General features: G+C 39.5%; 1 protein-coding gene across 4 annotated transcripts in view; it reads left to right on the top strand.

Annotated features, from left to right (window-relative positions):
• The window catches only part of NCKAP5 (NCK associated protein 5), a 1,102,414-nt gene that overhangs the window by 568,425 nt on the left and 506,886 nt on the right, over positions 1 to 27,103 (top strand). For all 4 annotated transcript variants that reach the window (XM_024980953.2, XM_010802114.4, XM_015475847.3 and 1 more), the window contains exon 5: positions 11,375 to 11,508. In XM_024980953.2, the coding sequence (XP_024836721.1) occupies positions 11,375 to 11,508 (134 nt within the window). The remainder of the gene's footprint in view (positions 1 to 11,374; positions 11,509 to 27,103) is intronic.

Below are 27,103 nucleotides of genomic sequence, written 5' to 3' on the forward strand. Positions count from 1 at the left end.
CCTGGCTCTAACAGCTTGCTTTCTTGGGTTCATGGGAGTGTAACAGAGACAGTTCTTAGCAGGCTGCCACCCCCAGGGCACAGATAGCAGATTGTAACACCCCTGGTCTTTCTGAGGAGGCCCATTTCCTTGCCCAGGAGCTCCTGGCCTGGCACACTCCTCGCGACCCAGGGAAAGGCTCTCGGGATGAAAGCTGGTGGGTCTTCATCCTCTCACTCTCCCTCACTCTAGCTTTCTGGTATCTCCCAGAAAAAGAGCTTGTACCCTTGTCTGGTACCCTCATTTCTGCAGCAGCCACAAAGGGACACCGGTATATCACCTGGCTCTAGAAGTCAGCAGGGCTTACACTTGTGGGTCTCACAGAATGATAACCACTGGAGAAAGCATTTTTAAATAGCTACCACCTGAGGGCACAGCAAGAGGCAACAGACCCAGGAACTCAATCTTTCTGTGAAAGACTTATCAGCATAGCTGCAGTGTGAGGGGCATTCTTCTAATTAAACACACATCAGAGGACTGACTTCAGATCTTTCAAAGACCTTAGAGGGCAGATGCTCTCTTCACACTCTGTACTGTGCCTCAGAATGCCAGTGTCTCTTGGAAGATAGCTCTAACCTGTGTCTGGTGCCCCAGTTTTTGTGGGCATAGGGGAAGCTCCTTGACTGCCTGGCTTTGGTAGCCAGAGGGGCTTGCATTGTGAAGTCCCACAGATCTGTAACAATCAGAGGCAATTCTCAGGACACTGCACAAACACTAGAGTGAAACACAGTTATTTAGTCTTTCTGTGAAAGAGGCCTATTTACTTATCCTGGAGCCTCAGCCTGAGGGACAGCTTCAGGTTTACCACTCGTCTAGAGGCTGTGGTGGTAGTCTTGGGAACAGACACTGCTGCTGCTGCTAAGTCGCTTCAGTTGTGTCCGACTCTGTGTGACCCCATAGATGGCAGCCCACCAGGCTCCCCCATCCCTGGGATTCTCCAGGCAAGAACACTGGAGTGGGTTGCCATTTCCTTCTCCAATGCATGGAAGTGAAGTGAAAGTGAAGTCGCTCAGTCGTGTCCAATTCCTAGCAACCCCATGGACTGCAGCCCACCAGGTTCCTCCGTCCATGGGATTTTCCAGGCAAGAGTACTGGAGTGGGTTGCCATTACCTTCTCCAGGGAACAGACACTAGTGACTTCCAAATACATTCATCTAGAGCCCTGAATATTGCAACTGTTGCCAAGAGGACATATCTAGAGTGCCTGGTCTGGAGCCAGCAGGGTTTACAATTGCATTCCCAAAGGCTACTGAGGGGTCTGGCTTCCAAGCACCCTGAAACTAGGTGCTGACTGAGATCTTTCCCTTTATAACATTGACAGTTCTTGGCACACCACTGCCACCTGTGAGCCATTAAAAAATAATAAGGCAGACTACCTGGCCAATTACAGAGTTTCATGAGAAAGCCAAGATTTAGGGAAAGAAGGCCACTCCTTCAAGGTGGGGAGAGGCAAGAGTTTCACTTAATACACAGAAACGATCATAAAGAGTCAAGCAAAATAAGGAAACAGAAAAATATTTTCCAAATGAAAGAATAAGGTAAGACCTCAGAAAAAACCTAAATGAAGTGGAGATGAGTAATTTACCCAATAAAGGATTCAAAGTAGTGGTCATAAAGGTGCTAACCAAACTTGGGAGAAGACTAGGTGAACAGTCTTGATGGATTGTTGGAGATGAATTGATGGAGATTGTTGGATGAATTGATGGAGATAGAAAAAAATAAGAAATTACCAAACAGAAATCAGAGAGCCAAGAATCAAAGTAACAAATGAAAAATACACTAGATGAATTCATCAGCAGACTAGATGAAGCAGAAGAAGGGATCAGTGATCTTGAATACAGGGCAAAGGAATTCATCTAAGCAGATCAGAAGAAAAAAAGAATTTGAAAAAAGGAAGATAGCTTAAGGGACTTATTAGACAACATCAAGCAGACTAACATGTCTACTTCAAGAAAAAAGAAATATCTCAAATAAACAACTTTATATCTTAAGGAACTAAAAAAAGATAAACCAACTAAACTTAAAGTTCATAGCTGGAAAGATGTAACAAAGATCAGAGTGGAGATAAATGATATCTAAAAGTTTCTAAACTAAAAAATGTTGACTAAAAAGACAATGGAAAATATCAATGAAACTAAGAGCTGATTCTTTGAAAATAATTATTGACAAACCTTTAGCTAGACTTACCAAGTGAAAAAGAGAGGACTAAATTAAGTAAAAATCAAAAATGAAAGAGGAGACGTTACAATTCATACCACAGAGATACAAAATACATTGACAGATGACTGTGAAGAATTATATGTCAACAAATTGGACAATCTAGAAGAAATTGATAAATTCTAGAGACATATGACCTTCCAAGATTGAATCACGAAGAAACAGAAAAGCTAAATAGAGTGCTTACCAGGAAGAAACTGGATGAATAATCAACAACTTGCCAAAGAACAAAAATTCAAAACTGAATCCTACCAAACATTCAAGGAAGAATGAATACCAATCCTTCTCAAACTTAAAAAAAAAAAAAAAAATAGAATAGGAGGTAACATTTCCAAATTCATTTTAAAAGACCAGTATTACCATGATACTAAAACCAGGCAAAAAAAGAAAAGAAAATTACAGGGCTTTAGTGAACATAGATGCAAAAATTTAATTATAAAATTTTAATTATAGTTTTAATGAACATATATGCAAAAATCCTCAACAAAATCTTAGTAAACTGAATACAACAATGCACTAAAAAGGTCATACACCATGATCAAGTGAGATTTATTCCAGAGGTGCAAATTGAGTTCAACATCTACAAATCAGTCAACATGATACACCATGTTATCAAGCTGAAGAATAAAAATCATATGATCATTAGAATATCCATAGAAAAAGCATTTAACAAAATTCAGCATGTATTTATAATAAATACTTTTAACGGTGTAGATGGAGCATGCCTCAGCATAATAAAAGGCCGTAAGTGACAAACCTGTGATAATAACTAATATTAATACTCAACAGTGAAAAGCTGAAAGTTTCTCCTCTAATATCAGAGCAGCACAAAGATATCCACTCTTGCCACTTTTATTTGGCATATTATTGAAAGTTTCAGCCAGAACAGTTCATAAAGAAGGAGAAATAAAAGACATCCAAATTGGAAAGGAAGAACCCTGTCACTATTTGAAGAAGACATCATTTTACATATCAAAAATTCCAAAAACTACCAAAAAAAAAAAAACCAAACTGTTACAAGTAATAAATTCAGTAAAGTTTCAGGATACAAATCAGTATACAGAATTCAAGTGCATTCTTCTTCATTAACAATAGACTATCAGAAATAGAAATTAAGGAAATAATCTCATTTACAATTACATAAAAAATAGTAAAATACCTAGGGAATAATTTAACCAAGGAGTTGAAAGGCATATATGTTGAAAACTGTAATACACTAATGAATGTAACTGAAAACACAAGTAATGGCAAATATACTAATTCTCATGGATTGGAAGAATTAATATTAAAATGTCTATAATACCAAAAGCAGTCTACAGATTCAATGCAATCCCTATTAAAATTCCAGTGACATTTTTCACAGAAATATAACAAGCAATCCTAAAATTTGTATGAAACTGCAAAGGCCCTGAATAGCTAAAGCAATTTTGAGAAAGGACATTAAAGCTGGAGGCATCATGCTAAAATTATATTGCAAAGCTATAGTAATTAAAACAGTATGGTACTGGCATAAACACAGACACATAGATTAATGGAGTTGAATAGAGAGCCCAGAAATATAGCCACACATGCTGTTGCTGCTAAGTCACTTCAGTCGTGTCCAACTATGTGCGACCCCATAGACGGCAGCCCACCAGGCTCCGCCATCCCTGGGATTCTCCAGGCAAGAACACTGGAGTGGGTTTTCATTTCCTTCTCCAAAGCATGAAAGTGAAAAGTGAAAGTGAAGTCACTCAGTCGTGTCCAACTTGTTGTGTCCCCATGGACTGCAGCCTACCAGGCTCCTCCGTCCATGGGATTTTCCAGGCAAGAGTACTGGAGTGGGTTGCCATTGCCTTCTCTGATAGCCACACATACATGGTCAATAAAAAGCAGAGACATTACTTTGCTGATAAAGGTCATAGAGTCAAAGTTATGGTTTTCCAGTAGTCATATATGGATGTGAGAGTTGGACCATAAGGAAAGCTGAGCACCAAAGAATTGATGCTTTTGAGCTGTGGTGTTGGAGAAGACTTTTGAGAGTCCCTCTGACAGCAAGGAGATCCAATCAGTCAATCCTAAAGGAAATCAATCATGAATATTCATTGGAAGGACTGATGCTGAAGCTGAAACTCCAATAATATGACCACCTGATGTGAAGAGCCAGCTCATTAGAAAACACCCTGATTTTGGGAAAGATTGAAGGCAGGAGGAGAAGGGGACAATAGAGGGATGCAACAGTTGGATGGCATCACCGACTTGATGGACATGAGTTTGAGCAAGCTCTGGGAGATGGTGAAGGAGAAAGAAGCCTGGTGTGCTGCAGTCCATGGGGTCGCAAAGAGTTGGACGCAGCTGAGCAACTGAACAACAACAACATGGTCAATAAATTTATGACAAGCTAAGACCAAAATGGGGAGAGAATCTCTTTAAAAAATGGTTTTGGGGGAAACGAATATTCACATGCAAAAGAATGAAACTAGACTACTGTTTTATAACACACACAAAAATTAACTCAAAAAGTGTTAAAGGCTTAATGGAATGTAAATCCTGAAACCATAGAATTCCTCAAAGTGGAAAGCTCCTTGACATTGGTCTTGGTGATGATCTTTTGAATCTGTTACCAAAAGCAGAAACACACAAGTGGGACTACATCAAACTAAAGAGCTTCTGCACAGTAAAAGAAGCCATCAACAAAATAAAAAGCAATCAAATAGGAGAAACTATTTGCAAATCATCTATCTGGAAAAGGGTTGATATCCAAAATACATAAAACTGAGTCTGGAAGGAACCCTAGGCTTTGAATTTTTGTTATTGTTTGTATGTGTACTCATTTGCTACAGTCCTGTCTGACTCTTTGAGACCCTATGGACTTTACCCTGTCAGTTTCCTCTGTCAATGGGATTCTCCAGAAAAATGTTCTGGAGTGGGTTGCCATGCCCTCCTCCAGAGGATCTTCCAGGCACAGAGATCAAACCAATGTCTCCTGCATCTCCTGCACTGCTGATGGATTCTTTACCACTGAGCCACCTGGGAAGCCCCTTTGTTGTTTTTGTTTGGTCATTAAATCATGTCTGACTCTTACCACATGGTAGCCCGCCAGGCTCCTCTGTCCTTGAGATTTCCCGGAAAAGAGTACTGGAATGGGTAGCCATTTTCTCAAAGGTATCTTCCCAGTCCATTCAATTCAGTTCAGTTGCTCAGTCTTGTATGACTCTTTGCAACCCCATGGACTGCAGCAGGCCAGGCCTCCCTGTCCATCACCAACCCCCAGAGTTTACTCAAACTCATGTCCATTGAGTTGGTGATGCCATCCAACCATCTCATCCTCTGCCATATCCTTCTCCTCCCACTTTCAGTCTTTCCCAGCATCAGGTCTTTATAGATGAGTCAGTTCATCAAATCAGGTGGCCAAAGTATTGGAGTTTCAGCTTTAACATCAGTCCTTTCAATGAATATTCAGGACTGATTTCCTTTAGGATGGACTTGTTGGATCTTCTTGCAGTCCAAGAGACTCTCAAGAGTCTTCTCCAACTCCACAGTTCAAAAGCATCAATTCTTTGGCGCTCAGCTTTCCTAAAAGTCCAACTCTCACATCCATACATGACTACTGGAAAAACCATAGCTTTGACTAGATGGACCTTTGTTGGCAAAGAAATGTCTCTGCTTTTTAATATGCTGTCTAGGTGGGTCGTAGCTTTTCTTCCAAGGATCAAGTGTCTCTTAATTTCATGGCTGTAGTTACCATCTGCAGTGATTTTGGAGCCCCCCCCAAAATAAGGTCTGTCACTGTTTCCATTGTTTCCCCATCTATTTGCCATGAAGTGATGGGACCAGATGCCATGATCTTTGTTTTCTGGATGTTGAATATTAAGCCAACTTTTTCACTCTCCTCTTTCAGTTTCATCATGAGGCTCTTTAGTTCTTCACTTTCTGCCATAAGTGTGGTGTCATCCGCATATCTAAGGTTACTGATATTTCTCCTGGCCATCTTGATTCCAGCTTGTGCTTCATCCAGCCCAGAGTTTCTCATGATGTACTCTGCATATGTTAAATAAGCAGGGTGACAATAAACAGCCTTGATGTACTCTTTTCCCAATTTGGAACCAGTCTGTTGTTCCATGTCCATTTCTAACTTGCTTCATAATCTGCATACAGTTTTCTCAGGAGGCGAGTCATGTGGTTTGGTAGTCCCATCTCTTTAAGAATTTTCCAGTTTGTTGTGGTCACTCAGTCAAATGATTTGGCATCATCAATAAAACAGAAGTAGATGTTTTTCTGGAACTCTCTTGCTTTTTTGATGATCCAGCAGATGTTGGCAATTTGACCTCTGGTTCTTCTGCCTCTTCTAAATCCAGCTTGAACATCTGGAATTTCATCATTCACATACTGTTGAAGCCTGGCTTGGAGAATTTTGAGCATTACTTTTCTAGCATGTGAGATAAGTGCAGTTGTGCAGTAGTTTCAGCATTCTTTCTCATTGCCCTTCTATGGGATTGAAATGAAAACTGACCTTTTCCAGTCCTGTGGCCACTGCTGAGTTTTCCAAATTTCCTGGCATATTGAATGCAGCACTTTAACAGCATCATCTTTGAGGATTTGAAATAGCTCAGTAGGAATTCCATCACCTCCACTTGCTTTGTTCGTAGTGATGCTTCCTAAGGCCCACTTGACTTCGCATTCCAGATTGTCTGGCTCTAGGTGAGTGATCATACCATCGTGATTATCTAGGTTGTGAAGATCTTTTTTGTACAGTTCTGTGTACTCTTGCCACCTCTTCTTAATATCTTCTGCATCTGTTAGGTCCATACCATTTCTGTCCTTTACTGTGCCCATCTTTGCATAAAATGTTCCCTTGGTATCTCTAATTTTCTTGTAGAGATCTCTAGTCTTTCCCATTCTATTGTTTTCCTCTATTTCTTTGCACTGATCCTGAAGGCTTTCTTATCTCTCCTTGCTACTCCTTGGAACTCTGCATTCAAGTGTGTATATCTTTTCTTTCCTCATTTGCTTTTTGCTTCTCTTCTTTGCGCAGCTATTTATAAAGCCTCCTCAGACAACCACTTTGCCTTTTTGCATTTCTTTTTCTTGGGGATAGTCTTGATCCCTGTCTCCTGTAAAGGGTCACAAACCTCCGTCCATAGTTCATCAGGCACTCTGTCTATCAGATCTAATGCCTTGAATCTATTTCTCAGTTCCACTGCATAATGATAAGGGATTTGATTTGGGTCATACATGAGTGGTCTAGTGGTTTTCTCTCTTTTCTTCAATTTAAGTCTGAATTTGGCAATAAGGATTCATGATCTGAACCACAGTCAGCTCCTGGTCTTGTTTTTGCTGACTGTATAGAGTTTCTCCATCTTTAGTTGCAAAAAATACAATCAATCTGATTTCAGTATTGAGCATATGGTGATGTCCATGAGTAGAGTCGTCTCTTTTGTTGTTGGAAGAGGGTGTTTGCAATGACCAGTGCATTCTCTTGGCAAAACTCTATTATTAGCATTTGCCCTGCTTCATTCTGTACACCAAGGCCAAATTTGCCTGTTACTCCAGGTATTTCTTGAATTCTTACTTTTACATTCCAGTCCTCTATAATGAAAAGGACATCTTTTTTGGGTGTTAGTTCTAGAAGGTCTTATTGGTCTTCATAGAACCATTCAAGTTCAGCTTCTTCAGCATTATTGGTTGGGGCATAGACTTGGATTACTGTGATATTGAATGGTTTGCCTTGGAAACGAACAGAGATCATTCTGTCATTTTTGAGATTGCATCCAAGTACTGCATTTTGGACTCTTTTGTTCACTGTGAGGGATACTCCATTTCTTCTAAGGGATTCTTGCCCACAGTAGTAGATATAATGGTCATTTGAGTTAAATTCTCCCATTCCAGCCCATTTTAGTTCACTGATTCATAAAATGTTGATGTTCACTATTGCCATCTCCTGTTTGACCACTTCCAATTTACCTTGATTCATGGACCTAACATTCCAGGTTCCTATTGCAATATTGCTCTTTACAGCATCGGACTTTACTTCCATCATCAGTCACATCCACAACTGGATGTTGTTTTTGCTTTGGCTCCATCTCTTCATTCCTTCTGGAGTTATTTCTCCACTGATCTCCAGTAGCACATTGGGCACCTACCGACCTGGGGAGTTCAGCTTTCATTGTCATCTCTTCTTGCCTTTTCATACTCTTCATGGGATTCTCAAGGCAATACTGGAGTGGTTTGCCATTCTCTTCTCCAGTAGATCACATTTTGTCAGAACTCTCCACCATGATTCATTCATCTTGGGTGATCCTACAGGACATGGCTCATAGTTTCACTGAGTTAAACAAGACTGTGGTCCATGTGATCAGATTGGTTAGTTTTCTGTGATTATGGTTTTCAGTCTCTCTGCCCTCTGATTGGGAAGGATAAGAGGCTTATAGCAGCTTCCTGATGGGAGAGTCTGACTGAGGGGGAAACTGGGTCTTGTTCTGATGTGTGGGGCCATACTCAGTAAAACTTTAATCCAATTTTGTGCTGATGGGTAGGGCTGTGTTCCCTCCCTGTTATTTACTTGGGGCCACCTAGACAGCTTATGAAAAAGCAGAGACATTTCTTTGCCAACAAAGATCCATCTAGTCAAAGCTATGGTTTTTCCAGTAGTCATGTATGGATGTGGGAGTTGGACATTTAGGAAAGCTGAGCGCCAAAGAATTGATGCTTTTGAACTGTAGTGTTGGATAAGACTCTTGAGAGTCTCTTGGACTGCAAGGAGATCCAACCAGTCCATCCTAAAGGAAATCAGTCCTGAATATTCATTGGAAGGACTGATGCTGAAACTGAAACTCCAGTAGATTGGCTATCTGATTGGAAGAACTGACTCATTTGAAAAGACCCTGATGCTGGGAAAGATTGAAGGTGGGAGGAGAAGGATACGACAGCGGATGAGATGGTTGGATGGCATCACCGACTCAATGGACATGAGTTTGAGTAAACTCTGGGAGTTGGTGATGGACAGGGGCGCCTGGCTTGCTGCAGTCCATGGGGTCACAAAGAGTTGGGGGCAAATGAGTGACTAAACTGAACTGAAACTGTGGTGGAGGTAATGAAGATAACGGCGACCTCCTTCAAAAGGCTCACCCATGCACTGCTACACTAGTGCCCCCAGCCTTGCAGCAGGCCACCACCAACCCATACCTCCACTAGAGACTCCTGGACACTCACGGACGAGTCTGGGTCAGTGTCTTGTGGGGTCACTTTTTCTTTCTCCTGGGTCCTGGCGCTCGCAAGGTTCTGTTTGTGACCTCCATGCATCTGTTTCCCCAGTCCTGTGTAAGTTCTGGCAGCTCTGTGGTGGGGTTAATGGCAGTGTCCTCCAAGAAGACTTATGGCACACTCTGGTCTACTACACCCAGAGCCTTTGCCCCTGCGGCAGTCTACTGCTGACCTGTACCTCCACAAGAGACACTTAAACACAGTTCTGTCTTAGTCTCTGTGGGGTCTCTGGGTCCTGGTGCACACATGGTTTGTTTGACCCCTATGAGCCTCTCTGGAGTGTATGTGGTTTAATTCTAAATGCGATTTACCCCCTCTTACCATCTTACTGGGAGAAGGCAATGGCACCCCACTCCAATACTCTTGCCTGGAAAATCCCATGGATGGAGGAGCCTGTTAGGCTGCAGTCCATGGGGTCACTAAGAATCGGACACGACTGAGCGACTTCACTTTCTCTTTTCACTTTCATGCATTGGAGAAGGAAATGGCAACCCACTCCAGTGTCCTTGCCTGGAGAATCCCATGGATGGAGAAGCCTGGTAGGCTGCAGTCCATGGGGTCGCACAAAGTCGGACACGACTGAAGCGACTTAGCAGCAACCATATTACTGGGGCTTCTCCTTTGCCACTGGGCATGGGGTATCTCCTCAAAGTCTCTCCAGCGCCACACAGCTGATGCTCCCAACCCAATAGAGGAGGCATTTTACACAGGAGAGAGAATATAGTCAAAGTTGCCGATGCACAGAGTGTGAAGTATTTTTAGAAGACCTTGATTTTTTTTTCCAGAAATGGTCTGTTTCATTCATGGCCCTCAGAATAATTTTTTATTCCATGAATGATACAGTGGATCAGGTTTCATCTAGGTAATTCAATGTACAGAGTCATAGTGTTTGATTTATTTAGAGATTCAGGTCTCTGCTTCCATTCTTTCCCTTGAAGAATGTTGGTCCCTGATAATCACGCATTGTCTTTGATTATCATTGTTGATTATATATGCTATACACAAAGTACTTAATTTAGTAATATCCATAACCATAATAGCATAACATGCTTTAAAAAAAGAAAAGGCAGCAACAACAGCAAAACAAAAACAAAAAAAGTTGTTAGTTTTAGCTGAGTCCATAATGTCAGGATCTGAGCATGTGTGCTTTTTACCTGTTCCTGAAGTGGGATTTTGCTGAACCATTTATCCTGGGTCATCCAGTCCCTCTTTTTAACACCTGATGTCCATTTATGAGAAGCTCATTTTCTGGGATAACAAATAAACCACTTTATTTGTAATTTATAAATTACAAATTTATACATTGTAATCACTGGTTTGTGATTTAAGCAGTTTCTATCTGTGAAAATCTATTTGGGCAAATACAAAATAGTTCTTTAACCTTATCCTCATCAGCTCCATGGTATAATTAAGTTGTAATGTCTGTATATAATACAGAAATGTTCCCTTTAAAGTATTACCAGAGATTGAAGAGATGAAATCATTCTCAACAGCCAACAATAAACTTACTCGTTACTACTCAAAATGGTATGCATTTGCTAGTATGGCATTATTCAGTCATCGGTCTTCATCTCTGCCTAGGAAGCCACCTGATTTGGTGGAAATCATTCAGGCATTGGAGTCAAATCAGCCAGGATTGAATACTTGTTACCTTATTTGTTTTTATGACAAATTACTTTGATGTCTTGGATCCTTGGTTTCCTAGATAACAAGAGATTAATACTAGAACCTACTTCATGAGGTTGCAATTAGGACGAAATTAATTAATATATAAAGTCCAAGGTAGGATTTAGTAACCAAAAGTGACTACTAATTATTTTTTAGTAATATTTAAGAAACACCTTCTTAAAAGCCATCCCCTGTGTGCCTTTTACAGCATGAGAAGCTGATACATGAATTGGAAGAGGAGAGACACTTGCGTCTTCAGAGTGAGAAGCGCTTGCAGGAGGTGACACTAGAGTCTGAGCGCAACAGAATTCAGATGCGCGGCCTGCAGCAGCAGTTCTCCAGGTACTGTTCTGTCCGGAGCATCTTGCTTCCTGAGGTGCATTGCTCCCCATACCAGTTACACCTTTGCTTGAATTTCCACTGTGCAAGCTCGTGTTATATTTGAGAAGCTAATGACCAACAGTTTAGCTTCTAGCCAAGCCATCCAATTGCATTTGGACCAGTCTTCTGGAACTTTCCACGTGTACCTCAGACTTGAATTTGTTGAATTTAGTTATCTTTTCTTCCCTAATGGCTCTTCAAAGTATCTTTCCAAAGTAAGATGAGTGGGCTGTGTGGCCTACAGGTGTGATCTGGGAAAGCCCAGCCAGGAGGATGCAGTTTTACTGGGCTTATTGTCCGATTCTCAGGTAGAGAGAGTGTGAATCTTCCAGTAAACTCTTACTCTTTATTTAGAGAAATTTTTAGAATCTGTTAAAATTATAATCAGCATTTTCCTTTAAAAAACATAACTTGAATTCAAAACAATTTGGAAAAAGTAACTCTTTGGTTTAATGTCAGCACAGTAAAAATCTTTCAGCTTTCAAATATGGTTAATATGAGGCCAGGTAAAGTTTCTTTTTTTTTTCTAATTTTATTTTATTTTTAAACTTTACATAATTGTATTAGTTTTGCCAAATATCAAAATGAATCCACCACAGGTATACATGTGTTCCCCATCCTGAACCCTCCTCCCTCCTCCCTCCCCATACCATCCCTCTGGGCCATCCCAGTGCACCAGCCCCAAGCATCCAGCATTGTGCATCGAACCTGGACTGGCAACTCGTTTCCTACATGATATTTTACATGTTTCATTGCCATTCTCCCATCTTCCCACCCTCTCCCTCTCCCACAGAGTCCATAAGACTGTTCTATACATCAGTGTCTTTTTTGCTGTCTCGTACACCGGGTTATTGTTACCATCTTTCTAAATTCCATATATATGCGTTAGTATACTGTATTTATGTTTTTCCTTCTGGCTTACTTCACTCTGTATAATAGGCTCCAGTTTCATCCACCTCATTAGAACTGATTCAAATGTATTCTTTTTAATGGCTGAGTAATACTCCATTGTGTATATGTACCACTGCTTTCTTATCCATTCATCTGCTGATGGACATCTAGGTTGCTTCCATGTCTTGGCTATTATAAACAGTGCTGCGATGAACATTGGGGTACACGTGTCTCTTTCCCTTCTGGTTTCCTCAGTGTGTATGCCCAGCAGTGGGGTTGCTGGATCATAAGGCAGTTCTATTTCCAGTTTTTTAAGGAATCTCCACACTGTTCTCCATAGTGGCTGTACTAGTTTGCATTCCCACCAACAGTGTAAGAGGGTTCCCTTTTCTCCACACCCTCTCCAGCATTTATTATTTGTAGACTTTTGGATCGCAGCCATTCTGACTGGTGTGAAATGGTACCTCATAGTGGTTTTGATTTGCATTTCTCTGATAATGAGTGATGTTGAGCATCTTTTCATGTGTTTGTTAGCCATCTGTATGTCTTCTTTGGAGAAATGTCTATTTAGTTCTTTGGCCCATTTTTTGATTGGGTCGTTTATTTTTCTGGAGTTGAGCTGTAGGAGTTGCTTGTATATTTTTGAGATTAGTTGTTTGTCGGTTGCTTCATTTGCTATTATTTTCTCCCATTCTGAAGGCTGTCTTTTCACCTTGCTAATAGTTTCCTTTGATGTGCAGAAGCTTTTAAGGTTAATTAGGTCCCATTTGTTTATTTTTGCTTTTATTTCCAATATTCTGGGAGGTGGGTCATAGAGGATCCTGCTGTGATGTATGTCGGAGAGTGTTTTGCCTATGTTCTCCTCTAGGAGTTTTATAGTTTCTGGTCTTACGTTTAGATCTTTAATCCATTTTGAGTTTATTTTTGTGTATGGTGTTAGAAAGTGGTCCAGTTTCATTCTTTTACAAGTGGTTGACCAGATTTCCCAGCACCACTTGTTAAAGAGATTGTCTTTAGTCCATTGTATATTCTTGCCTCCTTTGTCAAAGATAAGGTGTCCATATGTGCGTGGATTTATCTCTGGGCTTTCTATTTTATTCCATTGATCAATATTTCTGTCTTTGTGCCAGTACCATACTGTCTTGATGACTGTGGCCTTGTAGTAGAGCCTGAAGTCAGGTAGGTTGATTCCTCCGGTTCCATTCTTCTTTCTCAAGATCGCTTTGGCTATTCAAGGTTTTTTGTATTTCCATACAAATTGTGAAATTATTTGTTCTAGCTCTGTGAAGAATACTGTTGGTAGCTTGATAGGGATTGTGTTGAATCTATAAATTGCTTTGGGTAGTATACTCATTTTCACTATATTGATTCTTCCAATCCATGAACATGGTATATTTCTCCATCTATTAGTGTCCTCTTTGATTTCTTTCACCAGTGTTTTATGGTTTTCTATATATAGGTCTTTAGTTTCTTTAGGTAGATATATTCCTAAGTATTTTATTCTTTCCGTTGCAATGGTGAATGGAATTGTTTCCTTAATTTCTCTTTCTGTTTTCTCATTATTAGTGTATAGGAATGCAAGGGATTTCTGTGTGTTGATTTTATATTCTGCGACTTTACTATAGTCATTGATTATTTCTAGTAATTTTCTGGTGGAATCTTTAGGGTTTTCTATGTAGAGGATCATGTCATCTGCAAATAGTGAGAGTTTTACTTCTTCTTTTCCAATTTGGATTCCTTTTATTTCTTTTTCTGCTCTGATTGCTGTGGCCAAAACTTCCAAAACTATGTTGAATAGTAATGGTGAAAGTGGGCACCCTTGTCTTGTTCCTGACTTTAGAGGAAATGCTTTCAATTTTTCACCATTGAGGATAATGTTTGCTGTGGGTTTGTCATATATAGCTTTTATTATGTTGAGGTGTGTTCCTTCTATTCCTGCTTTCTGGAGAGTTTTTATCATAAATGGATGTTGAATTTTGTCAAAGGCTTTCTCTGCTGGAGGCAACAAATAGTAGAATAACAGATGCAGAAGACAGGATTAGTGAATTAGAAGATAGAATGGTAGAAATAAATGAATCAGAGAGGATAAAAGAAAAACGAATTAAAAGAAATGAGGATAATCTCAGAGACCTCCAGGACAATATTAAACGCTACAACATTCGAATCATAGGGGTTCCAGAAGAAGAAGACAAAAAGAAAGACCATGAGAAAATACTTGAGGAGATAATAGTGGAAAACTTCCCTAAAATGGGGAAGGAAATAATCACCCAAGTCCAAGAAACCCAGAGAGTCCCAAACAGGATAAACCCAAGGCGAAACACCCCAAGACACATATTAATCATATTAACAAAGATCAAACACAAAGAACAAATATTAAAAGCAGCAAGGGAAAAACAACAAATAACACACAAGGGAATTCCCATAAGGATAACAGCTGATCTTTCAATAGAAACTCTTCAAGCCAGGAGGGAATGGCAAGACATACTTAAAACGATGAAAGAAAATAACCTACAGCCCAGATTATTGTACCCAGCAAGGATCTCATTCAAGTATGAAGGAGAAATCAAAAGCTTTTCAGACAAGCAAAAGCTGAGAGAATTCTGCACCACCAAACCAGCTCTCCAGCAAATACTAAAGGATATTCTCTAGACAGGAAACACAAAAACGGTGTATAAACTCGAACCCAAAACAATAAAGTAAATGGCAACGGGATCATACTTATCAGTAATTACCTTAAACGTAAATGGGTTGAATGCCCCAACCAAAAGACAAAGACTGGCTGAATGGATACAAAAACAAGACCCCTGCATATGTTGTCTACAAGAGACCCACCTCAAAACAGGGGACACATACAGACTGAAAGTGAAGGGCTGGAAAAAGATTTTCCATGCAAATAGGGACCAAAAGAAAGCAGGAGTAGCAATACTCATATCAGATAAAATAGACTTTAAAACAAAGGCTGTGAAAAGAGACAAAGAAAGTCACTACATAAGGATCAAAGGATCAATCCAAGAAGAAGATATAACAATTATATATATATATATATATGCACCCAACACGGGAGCACCGCAGTATGTAAGACAAATGCTAACAAGTATGAAAGGAGAAATTAACAATAACACAATAATAGTGGGAGACTTTAATACCCCACTTACACCTATGGATAGATCAACTAAACAGAAAATTAACAAGGAAACACAAACTTTAAACGATACAATAGACCAGTTAGACCTAATTGATATCTATAGGACATTTCATCCCAAAACAATGAATTTCACCTTTTTCTCAAGCACACATGGAACCTTCTCCAGGATAGATCACATCCTGGGCCATAAAGCTAGCCTTGGTAAATTCAAAAAAATAGAAATCATTCCAAGCATTTTTTCTGACCACAATGCAGTAAGATTAGATCTCAATTACAGGAGAAAAACTATTAAAAATTCCAACATATGGAGGCTGAACAACACGCTGCTGAATAATCAACAAATCACAGAAGAAATCAAAAAAGAAATCAAAATTTGCATAGAAACGAATGAAAATGAAAACACAACAACCCAAAACCTGTGGGACACGGTAAAAGCAGTCCTAAGGGGAAAGTTCACAGCAATACAGGCACACCTCAAGAAACAAGAAAAAAGTCAAATAAATAACCTAACTCTACACCTAAAGCAACTAGAAAAGGAAGAAATGAAGAACCCCAGGGTTAGTAGAAGGAAAGAAATCTTAAAAATTAGAGCAGAAATAAATGCAAAAGAAACAAAAGAGACCATAGCAAAACTCAACAAAACCAAAAGCTGGTTCTTTGAGAGGCCAGGTAAAGTTTCAACCTATTATTTAAAATCTCTTCAGTTTCACGGAAGAAACACAAACTTGTGTGATTACAGTCCTAGAATCAGATCTAGGCACCCTGTGAGGGACTTTGCTTTCATTTTTGTGTTTTACTTCACTTGGCAAAAACCAGGAAAATAATTTTTAACTGTTTTCTCCCTCATAAGGCTGTCTCAGATTCAAATTTTAAAAGTTGCCCTAAGATTTTCTTCAGCAAGCTCTGTCTTGCCTTGGATTTACCATTGGGATTTGGATAAAATTGGTGATGGATAATTTTGCTTCCTCATCATGAGGCTTTTCTATTGGTAACAGTTTTATCTGTGTGGCAGGAAGAATTTGAGCCTTTGCATGATTTATCTCATGGTGGCTCATACCATGAATGTGTGCGATTTTGGTTTAGAGGCATCTTGGAGGAATAGGGTAGAAAGGATGGATGACTCCTATGTGTTCAGAATCATAATTTAACACCCTGTTCAACTCTTGGGGCCCATGATAATACAGGTGCTGTAGAAAAGCACCAATCAATACTTTAACAAATGCATGTCCCACCCCTCACAGTCTATTACTTATGCAGCCTTGTGCTCAATTTTTCATTGTGTTTGATGGCAACTCTCACTTTGTGTCTCCCACCTTGAAATAATAGCTCTTCCCCCACCCCCTGAAGCAACTTTGAGACAAGTACCGCTTTGTAATACTTGCCATTTTAATGCTATAAGAAAGGAGGGTGCAGATCCTGCTACCCTTGTACCATCTAATTGAGATGTCTCTGTATTCAAGCTATTGATTTACAGAACGTGAGGCATCAGCACAGTAAATTATTTTCCTATGATGCCAGGCCATCTGCTGTAAATCAGATGACAATCCCATACAGATTTGAATTGTACAAGAGTGGATGCTACATCCTAGGCTGAAAAAGAAGATAATTATTTGTAAAACAAATAGTGGTTTGTTTTACATACTGCTTTTGTGAAGATTTTTTTTTCCCTCAACATAATCAGTTTTCTTGGTAAGCTTCTTTGACACTGAAAGTTCAAGGCCAGTTACAGCCAGACAACTAATATAAATCAGCAAAAGATGGGGGAGAAAGCATATGTAACAGAGAAGATAATTACAGAATAATTCAAGTAGACACACTAAACCGCTACTGATAGCCTTTCACATTTTAAACTTTGGTTTGTAAGATGTCTCTAGTTAGGCTTATTTAAACAGTCCTGTTGTTGTACTCTAAGTCTTTATAAATTCCTCACTACTACAAAACATGTCTACAGCACATCACCCTGAGACATTTGTTGCTGTTGTTCAGTCGCTAAGTCGTGTCCAACTCTTTGTGACCCCATAAACTGCATGTACCAACCTGGGGCATGGTCAGTATCTAAATGCTCATGTAAATAAGTTCTATAATTCAAATAATTGTATTGAATTTAAAACTTTTATAGTCAACAAGTCTTTTTATTTTTAGTACATGATATCTGAGGTGTACTGTAGACATACTTTGGGTATTTTTAAAAATAATGTAATAGTCTATCTTTTCAAAGGACATGATGTGACTTACAATAAAAGGCAGTTTTACAATAAGACTATTAAAATAAAAACAGAAAATGAAGACCACGAAAGGGAAGCATGCTTTCTGAGAGTGGGCACTTGATTTAGCTCTAGATTCATGGCAGACATGATTAAAAGGAAAACGCAAGAGGACATGTAATTATTACCTCAGAGACAAAGGCTACTACTCTTTTGAAACATTGTCTTTCGCAGTAAACTCATAGTGGAATGCACTTCATAGACCCCTCCAGAGATGGCATTGAAGGATATGATAGACAATGGTCCAAGATAGTGCAAATTATGATTAATTCATAAAAGTAGTACTGTGTCTGCTATGTCACTTATGTCTATGAAGTTAAGCAGCTTCACACTACATGAATTAGGAATGTTTGGTCCATGTCTGTGTGAAAACAAGTAAAATAGGCAGAACTTCACTGCTCAGTGTTCGCAAGCATTATATCTCAATTTCATGGGGACAAGTAAGTATACATGTGTTGTATCTTTCTAATACTCTTTTCTGAACCTAGAGCACAGAGGTATGAGATATTGAGGCCTGGGCTGAGTTGAATGAGGTATTTTTAAGGTATTTTTGATCATACTGTATCCATGGGAGAATCTAAACAGTAGTCAAGGAGATTCTGAGGCTCAGGTTCAGGAATGACATGAGGCATTAAAGGGAAAAAATGAATAATGAAGTTAGAAGATAGGACAATTAGGTACATGTGTGAAGAGAGTTCAGGTGTCAGAATGAACGATTCAGAATGATTTGGAGGCTTGATTTTATACAATTTCATTTAGATGATGGGCTTGGTGGCTTAGAAGCACTGGGCAAACCTGGTTGTGATTATCTGTGGTAATGAGTAACGAGATCACTTAGGTGCTAAAAATCGATTAAAGTGTTAAATGAGTAGTTCTCTTTTATGTCACCACCAAACCTTCATCTATAAGCCCTTCCTCCCTCTTGACCTCTGATTAGGGTATAATGATTAGCAGGAGTCCAGAATTTGGGCAATTAAAAAAAAAATGTGGCCAGAGGTTACATAATTATCTATAAGCTCATAAATCAGAAATTGCCTTCACTGACGGTGATTCAGGCAGCCATAACAAACTTGATGTAGACCATTTACCTTCTTTAATGTAAATTCAGAGAAGAAAAGGAATGCTGTCAAATTTAGCCTTCCCCATAGATGAAGGCATAAATCAAGCCAGATGCAATAAGAAGTACTTAAAGGCAGGTGGTGGTGTCATTAGGGCCACCCCTTCCTTCTCTTATTATTTAGTGATTAAATCAAAGATGCTTTCCAGATGTCAGAGTGATTGTTTAACCCATTGTCTGTGTTGTATACATGTCTGGACATATTTTATGTGGGGTTAGCTTTGTGATTCCTCCCTATAATTCTATAATTTTCTTTGCACTGTTTGAACTGTGATTGTCAAGCCAGCTAAGGTCAATGGTGCAAACTGAGGCTATGGCACTTCCTTCCTTCCTGTGTAAAGAGAATTAGTGTTTGAACCCCAGTTTCATTACTCCTGCAATGGCTCAGTAGGTAAAGAATCCTCCTGCAATTCAGGAGACATGGGTTCAGTCCGTGGGTCAGAAGGATCCCCTGGAGGAGGAAATAGCAATCCACTCTAGTATTCTTGCCTAGGAAATACCTGGCAGGCTACAGTCCAAAGGGTTGCTAAGAGTCGGACATGACTGAGTGAGTGAGCACAACTCATTACTCCACCTTGAGTGAATGAAGTAGCATTGACCAGGTGGGGTGTATTGAAGTAGAGTAATGGCCACAGGACTGGAAAAGGTCAGTTTTCATTCCAATCCCAAAGAAGGGAAATGCCAAAGAATGCTCAAACTACTGCACAATTGCACTCATCTCACACTAGCAAAGTAATGCTCAATATTCTCCAAGCCAGGCTTCAACAGTACGTGAATTATGAAGTTCCAGATATTCAAGCTGGATTTAGAAAAGGCACAGGAACCACAGATCAAATTGCCGACATCCGTTGGATCATGAAAAAAGCAAGAGAGATCCAGAAAAACATGTACTTCTGCTTTATGGACTATGCCAAAGCCTTTGAATGTGTGGATCACAACAGACCGTGAAAAATTCTTCAAGAGATGGGAATACCAGACCACCTGGCCTGCCTCCTGAGAAATCTGTATGCAAGTCAGGAAGCAACAGTTACAACTGGACGTGGAACAACAGACTGGTTCCAAATAGGAAAAGGAGTACGTCAAGGCTGTATATTGTCACCCTGCTTATTTAACTTATATACAGAGTACATCATGTGCAATACCAGGCTGGATGAAGCACAAGGTGGAATCAAGACTGCCAGGAGAAATATCAATAACCTCAGATATGCAGATGACACCACCCTTATGGCAGAAAGTGAGGAAGAACTAAAGAGCCTCTTGATGAAACTGAAAGAGGAGAGTGAAAAAGTTGGCTTAAAACTCAACTTTCAGAAAACTAAGATCATGGCATCCGGTCCCATCAGTTCATGGCAAATAGATTGGGAAACAATGGAAACAGTGACAGACTTTATTTTGGGGGGCTCCAGAATCACTACAGGTGGTGACTGCAGCCATGAAATTAAAAGATGCTTGCTCCTTGGAAGAAAAGTTATGACCCACCTATACAGCATATTAAAAAACAGAGACATTCCTTTGCCAACAAAGATCCATCTAGTCAAATCTATGGTTTTTCCAGTGGTCATGTATGGATGTGAGAGTTGGATTTTTAGGAAAGCTGAGCGCCAAAGAATTGATGCTTTTGAACTGTGGAGTTGGAGAAGACTCTTGAGAGTCCTTTGGACTGCAAGGAGATCCAACCAGTCCATTCTAAAGGAAATCAGTCCTGAATATTCATTGGAAGAACTGATGCTGAATCTGAAACTCCAGTACTTTGGCCACCTGATTGGAAGAACTGACTGATATATAAAGACTCTGACGCTGGGAAAGATTGAAGGCCAGAGGAGAAGGGTACAACAACAGAGGATGAGATGGTTGTATGGCATCACCGACTCAATGGACATGAGTTTGAGTAAACTCTGGGAGTTGGTGATGGACAGGGAGGCCTGGCTTGCTGCAGTCCATGGGGTTGTAAAGAGTCGGACATGACTGAGTGACTGAACTGAACTAATCATTAATTTCTAAAAAACAGACTTGTGAAGATATAAGCAAGTCTGCTGCTGCTGCTGCTAAGTCACTTCAGTCGTGTCTGACTCTGTGCGACCCCATAGACGGCAGCCCACCAGGCTCCCCCGTCCCTGGGATTCTCCAGGCAAGAACACTGGAGTGGGTTGCCATTTCCTTCTCCAATGCATGAAAGTGAAAAGGGAAAGCAAAGTCGCTCAGTCTTGTCCGACTTAGCGACCCCATGGACTGCAGCCTACCAGGCTCCTCCGTCCATGGGATTTTCCAGGCAAGAGTACTGGAGTGGGGTGCCATTGCCTTCTCCAATAAGCAAGTCTACAGAGTACTAATTTCATACAAAGCATGCATGATTTGCACAAGTATTTGTGTTGGTCTCTTAGGAAACAATCTAATCAGTGCGTAGGTTATTACTGAAAGCTGCTATTCATATTAGACAATCAAGTACTTTTATTGTATGCACAATAAGATAGAATACAGTGAAAGTGAAAATCACTCAGCTGTGTCTGACTCTTTGTGAACTGGAGTGGGTAGCCTTTCCTTTCTCAAAGGGATCTTCCCAACCCAGGGATTGAACCCAGGTCTCCCACATTGCAGGTGGATTCTTTACCAGCTGACTCACAAGGGAAGTCCAGAATCCAGTATGTGTCCTCAAAACTATAAACTCCAGGTGGAGAAGCTATATGTACATCTAAGAATCCAACAACACATTTTAAGTTTAGCTGTAAATGAAGGGACATTTGTCTAAATTCTGGACAGCCATACTTCATATTTACTAATGTATGTTTTCATGCAAAGACATGAGTCAAATCAAAAGAAATAAATAATTGAGTAGTGAAACTAGCAGTAAAAACATATGTGATCATCATGTGGAAACTCTATGCTGCAATATATATCTGAAACTTTAAATTAGAATCAACCTGGTAGACTCACCATCAGGCAGACATGTTTTGTAAGCGATCTGCAGTTAGCAAATCACATCACACCCAAAGCATCAGAAATCAGTGTTTTTCTGCGGCCATGAAATATTCCAGGCCTGTGGGTATGTGTGTGTGGGTGTGTGTGTGTTTATGCCATGCAGTGGGAATTTCAGTAACAGGAACAATTAAACTTTGTCACTCATAATTGACTAAGATACTTAAAAATCACCCAAATGGAATCCAAGCTGGCACTCTATCTCCAGAATTTCTCAGCACCTGTTTTGACCTTCTCTTGCACTGTTATCTGCTGCCTTGAAGCTGAAGCAATTTCTTTGCTTGCTGTAAGGGGATTTGGCCTCTCACAGTTGATTGCTGTGCTTAAGTGCAGTCTGCTGCTTGCTGAACTTCAAGGAGACATACATGGAGCTGGTTTTACCACTTAACTCCTTCACTGGCTGCTGTTCACATTATCATATGTCAGAGACTTTATGGAATCCTAGGGTTCATTTTCTGTTGCTCATTTGGAAGCTGTAGGCACCTGACATAGAAGTGTGTGTTGAAGAAAGTAATCAGTTCAGTTGAGTTGCTAAGTCATGTCCGACTGTTTGCGACCCCATGAACCGCAGCACACCAGGCCTCTCTATCTATCACCAACTCCCAAAGTCTACCCAAACCCATGTCCATTGAGTCGGTGATGCAATCCAACCAGCTCATCCTCCGTTGTCCCCTTCTCCTCCAGCCTGCAATCTTTCCCAGCATCAAGATCTTTTCAAGTAAGTCATCTCTTCGCATCACATGGCCAAAGTATTGGAGTTTCAGCTTCAACATCAGTCCTTCCAAAGAACACCCAGGACTGATATCACTTAGGATGGACTGGTTGGATCTCCTTGCAGTCCAAAGGACTCTCAAGAGTCTTCTCCAACACCACAGTTCGAAAGCATCAAGTCTTCAGCACTCAGCTTTCTTCACAGTCCAACTCTCACATCCATACATGACTCCTGGAAAAACCATAGCCTTGACTAGATGGACCTTTGTTGACAAAGTAATGCCTCTGCTTTTTAATATGCTATCTAGGTTGGTCATAACTTTTCTTCCAAGGAGTAAGCGTTTTTTAATTTCATGGCTGCAATCACCATCTGCAGTGATTTTGAAGCCCGAAAAAGAAAGTCAGCCACTGTTTCCCCATCTATTTCCCAGAAAGTGATGGAACCAGATGTCATGATCTTAGTTTTCTGAATGTTGAGCTTTAAGCCAACTTTTTCACTCTCCTCTTTCAGTTTCATCAAGAGGCTCTTTAGTTCTTCCTCACTTTCTGCCATAAGGGTGGTGAAAGTAATACACCTTTCATTGTTCTGCCCATATATTCCTTTCTATGTCTGTATCTGTCTGGTGCATTAAAAGAACATTTTCTCTACATCTTTAGAAGGAGTGAAACATAAGAAGATGAGAAGACCTGTCAGCTGACCTTTGGGCAGTCAGCAGCACAGGGCTCTTCTGCTCCTATTTTCCATTTGCTCGGTTCCCAGAATGTTTGTCAACTTTAACCTGTCACTGAGGCTGGCTCTCCTGAGTGCCTTGTTCTCCTGATGAATGTAGAGGGTGCTTTCCTATTGATTTGGAGTTACTGGTTCCACATGATCAGCAATATTTCTGGCTGAGACTTGTCATAAAAATGGAGGCTTCTCACTTGCTCCTCTGGGTAAATCTACCAGAAGTTTAAAATGACGTGGGACTTCCCTGGTGGTCCAGTGGCTAAGACTCTGTGCTCCCAATGCAAGGTCATGGAACTAGATCCCACATTCCACAGGCCACAACTAAAAAGTAAAAATGTCAAAACAACATTAGTCAAATAACTTCTCTTCAAATCGCAACAGATGGAATAAATGGCATGGCATCTTTTTAAATGCTTGGTTAACATAATAAGAATCATACTTTGATGTCAGAAATGTGTATCTTAGTGATATAGTGAATAAGTCCTCACCTGAACAAAGCAGAGAGGGTCTGAAATGAATTATACAGACAATGGAAAGAAAGGAGGCCTTTTATAGCTCCCTGAGCAGCTTCTAACTTAATGTGAAACATTCCTTGATTCCCTTGTAGTTCTGCCTCTGCAAAATATGTGATGATCTCATCAAAATTAAAAAAAAATTTTAACAGAGGTATATGTTGTTGAGTAGGCAGTGTGAAAGTTATATTGCCCGTTATTCATGTCTGATAGAAAAAACTGTATTAACATAGAATACAGTTCCAATTTCATTTCAAGGAGACCAGTCCTATGGAATATGAGGCTTTCTAATACCTCATTCTAGCCCTACTCCTAACTAGCTTAATAACTGTGGTTAAATAGTTTGACCTTTCTGGATCTCATTTCACTCATTTGTAAAATGAGGAAGTTGAATTGCATTATAGTTTTATAATGCTTTTTAGGCTTTTGAAAAGGCCATGTTTTAGAACTGAAATGCATTTCTTGAGTGAAGTTATAATTACACTATTATAAGCAGGGCTCCCTGAAGTCCTAACCACCAGGTTTCATATTGAGAACTTGAAGTGGATCATCTTATTCTCCACGTTGTGACGACAATGACGTTTTTTGGAATGGTTTCACCATGTCCATTTTGGTTACTTGACTCTGGAGAAGTCAAGATGAGAAAACTGCCAAGCCTAGATGAAATATTTCTGTTGAGGATAGTCAGATTGAATCCTGAGAAATCTGGCTGGTAAAAGGAAGCAAAGATCCTCTGCTATGAACATAACCATTATTGCTCTCAGCTCTGATATTGTCTGCTTTAGGATTTATTTGAAATAGTTTGGGGGAAAGCTGGAACAGAGAGAACTTTATGACAACCAGAATTGTTCCCACTTCTAAACAATTTCTCTGAAGGCATAGTCCTCAGTAAAAATACTAGTGATTTAGTCCCTCCTCCAAACTTTTTTTTTTCAATTATCGATTATGACTCAATGTACTATACCCACCCAACACACTTTTTCTTTTAAGAAAGTAAATGCAAGATATGGGAGAATAGATTTTATTTTAAAATTGAAAACTAAATTCATTCCTGCTCTAAATAATAAGTGCTTTTTGGTTCAAGTTTACAGAAAATCCATTTTTAAATGTATAGTTAGGTCAGTTTTGACAAGCATATGTCATATGACTACTACTACAGTCAAGATACAGAATATGTCCATGCCCTTGAAAAGTTCCTTCATTTCCCTTTATTGTCTGTTCCCTCTCCACACCCTAAGACCCTGTCAATGACTGATCTGATTTCTGTCTTTGTAGTTTTGCCTTTTCCAGAAATTCTTCTTGTTTAAGTTATAAAGCATTTACCTTTTCTGCGTATCTGGCTGCTTTCACTTAGCAGGTCTTTTGAGATGCAGCCTGCTGTTGCCTGTGTCCGTGCCTCTTCCCCTTTCTTTGCTTAGTCGTATTCCCTTGTATAGAGATAATGGTACCACCGTTTGTCCACTCGTCTGTTGAAGGGTTTCTTCCATACTTGGTGATTATAAAAGTTGCTCTAAACGCACAACTTTCATACCCAAGTCTTAGTGTGCTTTCGTTTCTCCTAGACAAATTCCTAAAAATGGGATAACTGAGTCATATCGTAAGCCTGTGCTCAACTTTACAAGAAACTGCCAAGCTGTGTTCCAAAGTCACTTTGACATTTTGCATTTCCACTGGCAGTGTGTAGGGGTTCTCATTGTTCCATGTTGATAAATGCTTCTTGAAAAACAATACACAAATACATAAGATCACCAAAACAAATGTTTGGCTTAATGAATTATATTAAGGAGAATATCTTTATAACCAACATCAAATCAAGAAAGAGAATTCTGCCAGACCCCCTAGAATCTCTTCCACGTGCCTCTTCCAAGAAGTAACTATTATTATCTTCCTCCAATAAGTAACTATTATCTTGGTCTTAGAGCAGTAAATGCCTTGTGTTTTTAATAGTTTTAAAAAAAGTTTTATTGAACTATAGCTAATTTACAATGATGTGTTAATTTATTCTGTATAGCAAAGTGATTCAGTTATACAGATATATTATATATATATATATATGTATACATTCTTTTAATAGTCTCTTCCATTATAGGTTTTTGCAATATATTGAATGTAGTTCCCTGTGCTATATTTATCCTTGTTTATCTGTTTTTATATGACTTCCCTGGTGGCTCAGACGGTTAAGAGTCTGTCCACAATGCGGGAGACCTGGGTTCAATCCCTGGGTTGGGAAGATCCCCTGGAGAAGGAAATGGCAATCCACTCCAGTACTATTGCCTGGAAAATCCCATGGACAGAGGAGCCCTGGTAGGCTGCAGTCCATGGGGTCGCAAAGAGTCAGACACGCCTGAGCGACTTCACTCAATCACACTCACATCTGTTTTATATATAGTAGCAGGTAGCTGTTAGTTTCAAACTCCTAATTTATCCCTAGCCCCCACATTTGGTAGTCATAAAATTGTTTTTTATGTCTGTGATTCTGTTTTAGTTTTGTAAATAAGTGCATTTGTATCATTTTTTAGAGTCCATATGTAAGTGATGTCTTTCTCTTTGTTTGACTTACTTTGCTTAGTATGATAATCTCTAGGTCCATCCATATTGCTGAAAATGGCATTATTTTGTTCTTTTTACAGCTGAGTTATTTTATATATATATAATATTATATTTAATGGAATATATACATATATGCATACACACACACACACACACATATATACACAGAGATATACATACACATACCACATCTTCTTTATCCATTCATCTCTAGATGGTTTAACAGGTTTTTTTTTGTTTTTCATTTAATGTACATCTACATACTTTATCTTGTCTGTTTGTTATAAAACTGAATATATCTTTTAGGTTTCTTTTAACCAGCAGATTACTCTCCATCACTTGCTTTTTCTTCAGATTTATCTATTGAAAAACCTAGAGCATTTGACCAATCGAGTTTCTCAGATAGATTATAAATTTATTAGTTATTGTTCTTGGGACAATTCAATGTGTCCCCCCGGTCCTCCATATTTTCCACAAAAGAGTAGCTGTTTCTATACATTGCTCTTAATAATGATTCAAATAAAGAGTTAAAGGTTGTTTATGCCTATTCAGGGGGGCAGAGAATATTTCTCATATCCCCATATACCTTTTATACTATTACCTATGACCTTTACCATGATGCTCATTCAAAAACAATTTTGTTTGAATTGGGTTAAAACATGAATG

The sequence above is a fragment of the Bos taurus genome, chromosome 2 (genome assembly GCF_002263795.3).
Source record: "Bos taurus isolate L1 Dominette 01449 registration number 42190680 breed Hereford chromosome 2, ARS-UCD2.0, whole genome shotgun sequence".
In the NCBI taxonomy this organism is placed as follows: domain Eukaryota; kingdom Metazoa; phylum Chordata; class Mammalia; order Artiodactyla; family Bovidae; genus Bos; species Bos taurus.